General features: G+C 51.4%; 1 protein-coding gene across 2 annotated transcripts in view; it reads right to left on the bottom strand.

The window, feature by feature from the left end:
* Nucleotides 1–3246: 3246 nt before the first annotated feature.
* Nucleotides 3247–11010, bottom strand: part of LOC104297555 (golgin subfamily B member 1-like) — a 41956-nt gene continuing 34192 nt past the window's right edge. The window contains exons 22-29 of one of the 2 annotated variants that reach the window (XM_054171850.1): nucleotides 10695–10846; nucleotides 9126–9285; nucleotides 7654–7806; nucleotides 7149–7316; nucleotides 6408–6502; nucleotides 5961–6095; nucleotides 5038–5152; nucleotides 3247–3859 (exon numbers count right to left, since the gene is read on the bottom strand). In XM_054171850.1, the coding sequence (XP_054027825.1) occupies nucleotides 3701–3859; nucleotides 5038–5152; nucleotides 5961–6095; nucleotides 6408–6502; nucleotides 7149–7316; nucleotides 7654–7806; nucleotides 9126–9285; nucleotides 10695–10846 (1137 nt within the window). In that variant the 3' untranslated portion in view covers nucleotides 3247–3700. Of the gene's footprint in view, nucleotides 3860–4634; nucleotides 5153–5960; nucleotides 6096–6407; nucleotides 6503–7148; nucleotides 7317–7653; nucleotides 7807–9125; nucleotides 9286–10694; nucleotides 10847–11010 lie in introns of those variants that run through there. The other variant, XM_054171849.1, reaches the window with a different exon arrangement.

The following is an 11010-nucleotide window of genomic DNA, read 5'->3' on the forward strand; positions in this document are numbered from 1 at the left end:
CCATAAGGGAGTTGTCCTTCTGGTTTCATAAAGCAGAAGAGAAAATCCTCACTGAGCCTGCTGAGCTCTCTCCTCTTCCCCCAGGCTGCAGCCAGAGCTTCCAGTGAGGAGGCTGCGAAGGTTCAGTGCAAGAGGAGAGTTTCCAGGGGCAGAAGTGGACATCTGCTGCAGCATTTCTGTGCGAGTCTGACATCCACTGGCAGGCAGTGGAAGGGAAAAGCTCTCAAGCACCCAGCTCCACACACTGCAGGTCCCACAGCTCCACATTGGTGTAGCCAACAAACTTCACCACAGTGTTTGCCTGCCCTGAGCCTCTTCCAGTGATATTTGCCCAGCAAATTCTTTTGAGGAAAAAAAGCTGTTAATTAAAGGCAAGCACCAAAGTCAGAGCTGTTTACTACCCTCCCTCCAATAATGCTGTTTTAATAAAGAGCAGAGCTGGGTAGATAAAGCTCTGCAGCAGCAGCAGGGGCTTAAAAACTGCCTGCCAGATGGTGGCATGGAAAAAGAGACACAGAAACAGCTCCCTGGGTAACCCACAGAACTTTCATAAGTTGTTCCCTCAGCTGCTCCCCCCAGCCCTGTTCTCCAGACCCTTCCCCAGCCTCCTTGCCCTTCTCTGGACATGCTCCAGCCCCTCAACATCCTTCTAGGAGTGAGGGGCCCAAAACTGAACCCAGTGTTCAAGGGGTGGCCTCACCAGTGCCCAGTGCAGGGGCACAGTCCCTGCCCTGCTCCTGCTGCCCACAACATTGCTGATCCAGACCAGGCTGCTGGTGGCCTCCTTGGCCCCCCCTGGATCACCTTCAGCTGCTGTCACCCAGCACCCCCAAGGTCTTCTCTGCTGGGCAGTTTCCAGCTACTCTGCCCCAAGCCTGAAGCCTTCATGGACTTGTTGCTTGGCTTTGTTAGACCTCATCTCCTTGGCCCTGGCCCATGGATCCAGCCTGGGCAGAGCCCTCTGCAGAGCTTTCCTGCCCTGGCCCTGGCCCCTGGATGCAGCCTGGCCAGAGCCCTCTGCAGAGCTTTCCTGCCCTGGCCCCTGGATGCAGCCTGGCCAGAGCCCTCTTGCAGAGCTTTCCTGCCCTGGCCCTGGCCCCTGGATGCAGCCTGGCCAGAGCCCTCTGCAGAGCCCTCCTGCCCTCAGGCATGTCTTCAAAGTATCTCCGGGGATGGTGACCCAACCAGCAGCAGTGTACCCACCAGAACCAGACCCCAGGGGGCTGAACTTTGGATTTCATAAGCTAATCTTCTGCAAAGAAGTTCACTTTTAATGAGAAGAATGCTTTCAATTAAAGACTCCACAAATTGCCAATATTCCCTAATTAATGGATTGGCTTTAATGCAACCAGTGACAAACAAGCAGCTGCTCACCAGGCTGAGGAACAGACAGCATCATTACAGTGTAATGAGAGAGAAACAGTCCCAGACATGTCTGCTGGAGAAGCCACAGCTCCTGCCTGGGAGCAGCCAGGCTTTTCTGGAGGTCTGCTGTGGGTTATCATCTCCCACTTGGATTATCTCCCTGTGCTGTCAAGCCCAGGACTTCATTAGTTTATTTACACTGTTGCTACACTGCTGCATAATCTTCCTGTTAAATACAGGCCAGAAGTAGGCACTGAGGGAAGTGCAGAGCCACATCTGATGTTCCAGGGGACCTTATACCTGCATGTGTGCTGCAGGCTGCCTGTCAGGAGGTAGGAAAGTGTCTGCAAGCCCAAACCCAAGCAATTCCTTCATCCATTTCAGTGACAGAGAAGTTCAAACCACAAGGACCCATGCAATACCTGAGCATTATCTGAGTTACTGAACTGCCTGAAGCCTCCACCACAGGACACCAAAAGCCACTCAATCCAGCCAGGAGTTTACACTGAAGCACAAAGCCTTTTGAGAGCTCCTTCAGTTCCTTCTCAGCAGATCTCAGGCTGCCAGCTCCAGCAGCACCCAGAGACAGCACACACACCACTGTCATACACAAGGCAGCTTCCAGGTGCCAAGGGAAGAGCATAGATAGCAACCTCCACATTTGATTTGATTTCTCCTACAGGGAAATACAATTCCAGCAGGAAAATTACCAGGAAGGACACTGGAAATGGGATGTGGGAGCAGAAGCTTTCTGCTCTGCAGGCAGGAGCAAGGTGTCCACCCAGCATGCAGTGCAGCTATGAAAGGCAAATGCTGTGCTTCCATCTAGAGGAGCAGGTGGACAATTCACAGCCAGATACCAACTGAGGAACTCCCTCTGCTCCAGCACCAGCTCTGGTCTGCTCATCTGGAGCACTCTGTGGTTACCTCTCTGGGCTTGTGGCTGTGGCACAGCAGCTGACTTTAGATACATTGGAATGCAGACACCACCAGCTCCACAGCTCAAGTGAGGACAGGACACCACCAGCTCCACAGCTCAAGTGAGGACAGGACACCACACCACCACCTTTAGAACCTTCATTCATGTTGCCATAAACTGTTATTTTCTTGTGGCAGCCCAGTCCTCCCTTGTCTCAAAGCAGTGCAGGTGGCAGGGCAGGGATGACAGCCCATAATGACTCTGCTGTCTCAGAGGTGTGACATACCTGGTCTTGGATAGAAAGGGTGATGACCTTCAAAGCTCCAGAGGAGGGCTGCTGGCTTCACCAGGAAGAGATGGCTGCTGTGGAGGTGAGAATTCCCTCTTCAACTATGTGTGCCAGACAGACCTTGCACTGCAGGGCCCTGCTGCACACCCCTCTGGGATTTGGGGAGCACACCTTCCCCCACCCCTGCCAAAAGGGTGTCAAAGGACCCCCACTTCTGAGGGCCAAGTGTTGCACCTGCCACTGGCAGACCCTGCTGGGATGCACACCCACCTCTGACAGGCCTGGACTGGGCCTGTGAAAACATCACTGGATCTGACCCAAGGACTGCTGCTGGCTTCTCTTTTTGTCTCTATTCTTCCCTCTCCTTTTCATTCCCTTTCCCTCTGCTCCATGCCTCAGAGCCTTCCCTGGCTCTAACAGACCCAGCTCAGCAGCCAGCTGCTGTCACTCTGCTTTCGCTTACTCCGAGGGAATCTCTGGCTCTCAGCACGGCCTCCTCTGCTGCCCAGGGCTGGCTCCTGGTACCAGGTGACACCTCCTCACAGCCATCACAGGGTGTGGACACACCAAGGAGAGGACATTTCTTCTACTGTTATTTTATTTTCAGAAAAAAAGAATAATCAACCCCCAACAAACAAAGGAAAAAGAAATCAATCAATCAAGCAAGCAGAGATCCAGTAGTTCTTCCTTTATTGCACTCTGTGAAGCTTCTTGTTACAATCAAGAAGCCAATGATCAGTAGTAGCTGGAGATTCCTTTAGAATTTATATAGTTCAACTCTTAAAATAAAGTTTCTCTAGAAAAGCTCTCCTGGACAACCATTCAGCAGGAACCAATCACTGCCACTCACCAACAGTATTAAATAACTCATCTGCAGCAGCTTCTTTGCAGGGCTGAGGGGAAGGTTTTCTCCTTAGCAAACAGAACATCCCACTGGTACAGAGCAATTCAAGTCAGCTTTGGAGCCACTGTGACAGACACAAAGTTCTTGGCAGAAGCTCAGGGTCTGTGTAGTGCAAGGAGAGTGTACAACAACCGTGTCCAGTGCATAGCGTAGCAGCAGCATGTGGGAAGTCCACCACCTTGGCACACCGTTAGCTAGAGGGAAGTCATCCACCCAGATGTGTTCAGAGCACCCCAGAGAGGCAGAGCAGCACCAGCAGGTGCAGGGTGAGCAGGTAGGTGAGGAACAGGTAGCGAGACTTGGCTCTGGAGGTCAGCAGCTTGGAGCAGTAGAGACTTCGGCCTCGCAGCCAGCGGCGGAGGGAAAGGGCTCCTCCCTTCACCTGCTCAGCAAACAAACACACATCAAACACAGCCCCTTCAGCACAGGGGAGGAGAAGCTCCCCTGCAAACCACCTGCCTCTGGTGCCACAGCACAGGCTGTGAGCACAACTGATCCAAGGGGCAAAGGGCAGCACTGGTGGCAGGGGACAGGGAGGGAGGGCAGGGATTTGTGCTGTGGAATGGCAGCGACCAACCAGAGCTGGAACTGCACCACCACGTGCAGGGACCCCTCTGGAACGTGCCAGACACAGCATCACTCACATCCTACCCTGCTCACACATGGTGCAGCTCTCTGCTGGAAAAGACAGAGATCTTCTCAATGCTGATCAACAGCTAAAGGGCACAGGACAAGAGGATGAGGCCAGACTCTGGAGAGAGTCCAGGGGAGGCTATAAAGCTGCTGAGGGGCCTGGAGCATCTCTGTGAGGAGGAAAGGCTGAGAGCCCTGGGGCTGAGAGCCTGGAGAAGAGCAGCCCCAGAGGGGATCTGCTCAATTCTCTGCAAGAGCTGAGGTCTGTGATTCTGTGAATGTGATCTACACAGCTGCCTGTGTTTGACTCACCATCCACAGCCCAAACAGAAGGAAATCCAGGACATTTCCCCAGTAAAATGTCCTATCAGTAGTTGCAGGCCCCTAGGTCCCACCCATCCTCACAACAATAAAGAGGACAACCCAAAATCAGTGACTTCCTGTCACTCAGAAAGGGCAATCTGCACTCCAAAAATGATTGAACTGTGGTTGAAAGGAAGGTACAGCAGAGGGGAGACAAAGAAAGGGGCAGCATGAAGGAGAGGAGCTGTGCCATCTTCCACCTCACCTGCAACTAGCAGCACACAAGCTGCACATCACTTTTGAAGAGTTTCCAAGTCAGGGGTTGGAAGCTTTCCTTTACTCACCTTCCTCACCACCACGTGCTCCCCAGGGCTGAGGATCAAGGCCTCCCTTTACTCACCTTCCTCACCACCACGTGCTCCCCAGGGCTGAGGATCAAGGCCTCCCTTTACTCACCTTCCTCACCACCACGTGCTCCCCAGGGCTGAGGATCAAGGCCTCCCTTTACTCACCTTCCTCACCACCACGTGCTCCCCAGGGCTGAGGATCAAGGCCTCCCTTAACTCACCTTCCTCACCACCACATGCTCCCCAGGGCTGAGGATCAAGGCCTCCCTTTACTCACCTTCCTCACCACCACATGCTCCCCAGGGCTGAGGATCAAGGCCTCCCTCTCCTCCTCGCTCTCCAGCTGAACGCTGTATTCGCTGGGCACAGGTCTGTAACTGCCTGCTTCAAACCTGGAGACAAGCGAGAGGGAGATGCTAGAGCACTGATCTCCTGCTCCTCTGCAGCCACCTTTTGTGTACTGACACAGGGGAAAAGGTCCCCACAAAAGGCAGCAAGACCTTGCTCATCTTGCCAGGCTGGCTCTCAGCCTCTATTTGCCACCTGCTCCCAAGGTGTTTCACTCCCTCCCAACCACCCCACCCTCAGCAGCCAGTGACTGAGTGATGCTGGCAGAGCTGGACACTCTGCAGGCAGCTGGACAGTGCTGCTTTCCATGTGAGCACTGGCTGTGCCCAAGCTGATGTACCTGAGCTTTTGCTTGGAACAGAACACCACTGACTACTGAGCTCAGCATCTGGAGCAGCAAGTTAAACAATCCAACCCCCCCCAGAGCTCAGACATTTCCCCCCCTACAGTTAAACCTGGCTTTTTACCACAGCTCCACCTGCACTGCCACCAGCTCAGCTACTGCAGACTCACCAACTCCACTGCTTGGCTGTTCTGTTATTTTGCTCAGAAATCCAACACCCAAAGAAGCTGCACTGCTCTCAATGGAAGGCAAACCCAACACCTGGCACTGCTTCTCCCAGCTCTGTAGCTCACTTTGCCCTTACTCCAGGCACAGTGTAAATGAAAGCCTCCCTATGCACTCAAAGCAGCAGTGAAAACTGCCTTTGGCTCTCTAACACAGAGCTCATTTTGGAGCCATGGGGGGTTCAGGGCAGCAGCCTGTCAGAAGCTTGGGGAGTGCAAGAAAAGACAAGGACACTTCTCCTCCACAAGAAAACCCCCTCCTGCTTTCCACCAGGAGTGCTTTACCTGTTACTTCGCTCCTCACAGAGCCCAAGAGCCTCTTCTGCAGCTTCTCTCCTCCTCTTCTCTTCTGACAGTGTCTCTGTGAGCTGAGACAGAGCCTGCTGCACCGACTCATACTGCTGCTCAGTCTCTGCAAGCCTGGGACAAAATGAAACCTGCAGTCAGTGCTTTAGACTTAATCCCTTCCTTGCTCTGTTCATTAAGGAATGCTCTTTTTGGTGACACTTCAACGAGCTGCTTGAGATGAACTTTGAAATGAAGTCACCCATGAGTGTGTCTACAAAACCAAGTGTGCAGCTGACAACAACTCAAGCCCAGGGCTGTGATCCACTGTAAATCCACTTCTCTCCCCCCCAGAGGCCTTGGTGGGGGATGGGAGAGCATCACTTCTGCACTTACACCACAGCTGCCAGCAAACCAATATTGCCAATGCATGCCCCCAGTCCTGACCTTTTCCTGAGTTCATTTAGCTCCACATTGTCTATTTCAACAACTGCAGATCGTTCCTGTGGTGCTCCAGGGGGAACTTCTGCTCTGCTTTCATCCTACAACACATTCAAGAGGTGGTGGGGGGAGAAATTCAGTCATCAATTCTCTAGTCACTGAAAATCTTTATGTCAATTAAAGAAGCCATAAGCACCCCAAAGCAGTGTGGAACAAACCACTCTGTGCCCTTGAATCTCTTAATTTCCAGAGCTGCAATCACCCAAAGCTGTTTTCTGTCAAAGAGGTGGTGCAGAATCAGCTGTCTGGGTGCACACTGCCTGCACATGCTGCAGGGCACACTGCATAACTGCTCTGCCCTGCTGAGGCCACAGCTGCAGTACTGGGGACAGGTCTGGGCTCCCCAGTTCCAGAGAAACAGGGAACTAACTAATGGAGAGAGTCCAGGGGAGGCTCCAAAGATGCTGAGGGGCCTGGAGCATCTCTGAGAGGAAAGGCTGAGAGCCCTGGGGCTGTTGAGCCTGGAGAAGAGCAGCCCCAGAGGGGATCTGATCAATGATCAGCAAGAGCTAAAAGGTGGGGAGCCAGAGGATGGGGCTGGGCTCTTCTCGGTGGTGCCCAGGGACAGCACAAGGGGCAGCTGGCACAAGCTGGAACCCAGGAGATTCCATCTGAACAGGAGAAGCTTGTTTGGTGTGAGGGAGCCCTGGAGCAGGCTGCCCAGAGCATTGCCATGCATTTGCTTACCTGAGCAGTGCCTTGGAAAGATGCCACCTGCATTGTCTGATAGTCCCTCTCCAGCCTTAAGTACCGACTCTGCAGGTCAGTGTACCGAAGCTGGTTGTCCCTCAGAGCCTGGGAGAGAGTCTTCAGCTGGGCAGACAGCACAGCATTCTCCTCTGCTGACTGCACCACCTGAAAGCAACCACCAAGCAGAGCAAGTCCCAGCTGAGAGACACATCTGATTCAGGCTGCAATCAAACAGATCTGAGCTGAGCAGTTCAGCAGTGCCCCTCCAACGTCTCCAGCACGTGGATCCAACTAAACCTCTCCCAGCCAGGCAAGAAGTGAATAAAGCCTGACAGAAAGAGAGTCCTGAGCTTTGGTTTGCAATCTCTGCTCTCAGCCAAGAGGGTGTGGGGAAGAATTAAAGTTTTAAAGCAAATGAGCTCTCAGTCACACAAGTCAGCAGCTCAGCACTGTTTCTATGTTGATGGCAGCCCAGACTCTCACAGCTGCTGCTCTAAGTTACCTTGGAATTCACCTGCTGGAAGTGCAGCTCCTTCTGGTGCATCTCCTGCAGACAGCGCTGCAGCTCCGTCTGAAGCTGCTGCTTCTCGGCCAGGACATGCTTGGGGTCCTCCAGCAGCTCTGCACCCCCAGCAAGGGAGGCAGCTTCCAGAGCCTTAAAGAGCAAGAGAGCACAGCACGCTCAGGGGAAGGGCTCCAGGAGCTCTTACATGGCAACACAGCTCCAACACCAAATAGCCACAGGGGTAACAATTTGCCCTTCACAAGATCATTTGATGGAATCCCCATGGCTGGAAGGGACCTCCAAGATCTCTCTCACACATTAATGCCAGATTTGCAAGAGCTCATCTAGTAATAACCTCTGCTTAGTGTTTCAACTTAAACCACAGAGAATGGCCTGGGTTGGAAGGGACCTTAGAGATCATCTACTCCAACCCTGATGCCATGGGCAGGGGTATCAAAATACTTCCACTACACATCAAGAATGACCATGGGAAGGTCAACCCAACTTCATTTTTCATTTGCAAAGAGGGTGGAGCCCCTCCCCCCCAAAAAAAAAACCCCCAACAAAACAGGGGAAAAAAAGTCCAACTGCAGCTGGATACAGAGCACCTAGCAAAGCATCACCTTCCAGCTGCTAAGGGATGGCTTGGATGGCTTGAAGAACAGCAGCTGTGTTTTTAAGCACACCATTTCAAGCTGCAAAGAGAAAACAAGCAGCCAGCTTGGCCCTTGGCTGAGCCACAGCTCTGCCCTTCTGCACCTCTGGGCAGGTCACCGCTTGGATGCTCCTCTCCAGCAGGGGAGGGCAGTGTGCCACCCCGAGTGCCTCAGGGGATCTGCCTCCCTATACAATCATGGATTTAAGGACCTATGCCACAGAAAACATTTCAGAACCCCATGGCTTATTACAGATCAGTAGTTTTCAGCTGTGATTTTGGTCACAGCACTTGAAGCACAGCCCTGAAGTTAGTGCCATTCCAACCAGTAATGCCAGTGGGGGTTAACAGCATCCAAAAGGAATTTGGTTTGCTTCCTTTGCCACAGGCAAGGCAAATAAAATGGACACTTCCTTGAACCTTTAATTCTAGTCCACAAAAGCAGACAGCAATTGCCAGACTGGGTCTCACTGCTGCCTCTCTGCATCTAGTGTTTTGTTCCTGGCAGAAGGCAACTCCAGCTGCTTCAGGGGAAGGGCAGGAACACTTCCACCTGCACCTCTCTCCCTTCTTCCCCCAGTTAGGTCCTACTCCAGTCTGCAGTAATAGAAGATTGGTTTAGGCTCTGGAGAAAGGACTTTATTGTATCTTTGTTAGCAGCAAGTAGGCAAGCTCTGAAACCCCTTTGTCAGGGCAAACTTCCAAGTTCTTTCTTGATCCTCTAAATTGAAAACTGTGGCCCTGAGAACACAAATTTGAGGTGATGAACTGATCAAAGCAGATTTGTGCCTTCTGCTGCATTTCATTTCCTTACCTTGACTGGATAATTGCTGCCAGGGGAAAAGGATCTCTTAGCAATCACATCTTGCTGCAGCTTCTGCAGTTCTGCAATCTGCCTGTCCTTCTCAGCCACTGTGAGCTGGCACTGATGTTGCAGTGCCTGGGACTCTGAGAGGAGAAGGGTCTTCTCCATTCTGGACATAAAATGTTAGAGCAGATGTTAGATGGTGCCACACTGCATGCAAGTCAATGCAAAGGGGGAAGCTGCACTTCCTGCTATTTCTGACACAAATCAGGGTGTTTGGGGGTCAGTTCTATGCAAGCATGGAGCACAATGGGAACATTCTCAACACATATGCAACACAGAGCTGCTAGAAATCTGAGAGTGAAGGCTGGGAAGTGATGACATCACATTGGCTTCCTTGGCTTGGAGACAAGAGAAGTTCTTCAGCTGCAAAGACCTTAACAGCTGTTAATGCAATAAATACTTCAGCTGCCTGAAGAATGAGCTTGTACAGCAAAGCAGCTCTAGGTCAAAGCTGTGTGAAGTGCTGAAACAAACACACCACATCTCCAGAAACTGCTGTCATACACAGGCAACCTTGCAAAGGGCATAAAAGGAACTGAAATCCTTTTGCACTCTATTTAATTTATGGTTCTAAAGTTTGAGGGGAAAAAAGATGGAAAAAGACTGCTCCTGCTGATCACTGATGAGGTCTCCAAGTTAGAACAAGGTTTGACTATCTCATGCTAACTCATATGAGCCAAGATAAAAGTGAGGCTGGGCTTTTGATCTAAAAGCTTCTAGTACAAACCAGCTATGACCTGACAGAGACTTTAATCAGAGATCCCTCCAAATTGCACTATGGACAATGAGATGCAGTAAAGCACTAGGACCCTGCCCCCAGCCTCAAATTCAACCCAAATTGTCTTTGCTGAACTGACCATAGCATGCTCTTGCACTTCAGTCACCTCCACGAGCTTAGGAGCTTGGTCTAAGATGACCATATCTTGATGCAGCTCCACTGAATGCCACTTAACATCCTCTGCTGTGAAGCAGAGCTGAGGAAGCATTCACAGAAACAGGCCCAAGATGTCACAGCACTCATTCATCACAGACAGTGCAAGCTGTGAACAGTGCTGCACTCGTGGAGCCACAGAGCTAATGCTCAGATGTGAAAGGAACTCAGCTGTCCATGAGCTGGGCCCAAGATGACACACTCCTGGAACCTTTGCAAAAAGAGATTTAGGAGGGGAATGTTCAGCCACAGCAAACACCACTGAGAACATGACACCCAGCACTGAAACAAGATCCTTCAACTGTAGTTCCACAGATCCAAGTCACCTACAGAACAGGAAACATTCAAATGAGACTGACTGAAACTTTACCTAAACCCAGAGGCTGGCAGCCAAAGATCCAAGAACAGCTGCAAACAAAGGCAGCCCTGGGGAAGGTGATTTTGCACATCACAGAAATGGTCTTACCCTATCTCCTGCTAAATCTCATGTACTTTGGGGGTTCTGTCAGTACTCTGTCGGGTTGGGGACTCACTGAAGAGTTCTAAACAAGAGCCACAGGTACTGTTTCATGTGAACATTATACCTTAATCCAGCAAGCTCATTCTGGTATGATGCAATCTCTCTCTCAGTTTCTGCTTGGAAGGCTTTGGTCTGCTGCAGTGCCTTCTCCAAATCATCAACTTTGGTCTTCAGTTTTGATATTTCAAGGGCTGCATGGCTGGCTCCTTCTTTAGCCTATGTTTAACAGACATGATTAGTGAACTGGAAGGACAACAACATGGCTGACACTTTTCTTAGCACAGAACAATGTTTGCTCCCCACGTGGTGCTGTTTAACAGGACAATCATGTCACCTCCCAGAGCTGTAAGCACATCTTCTCTACTCACCCCATGCTTTTC

Source organism: Dryobates pubescens, chromosome 22 (assembly GCF_014839835.1).
Source record: "Dryobates pubescens isolate bDryPub1 chromosome 22, bDryPub1.pri, whole genome shotgun sequence".
Lineage (NCBI taxonomy): Eukaryota > Metazoa > Chordata > Aves > Piciformes > Picidae > Dryobates > Dryobates pubescens.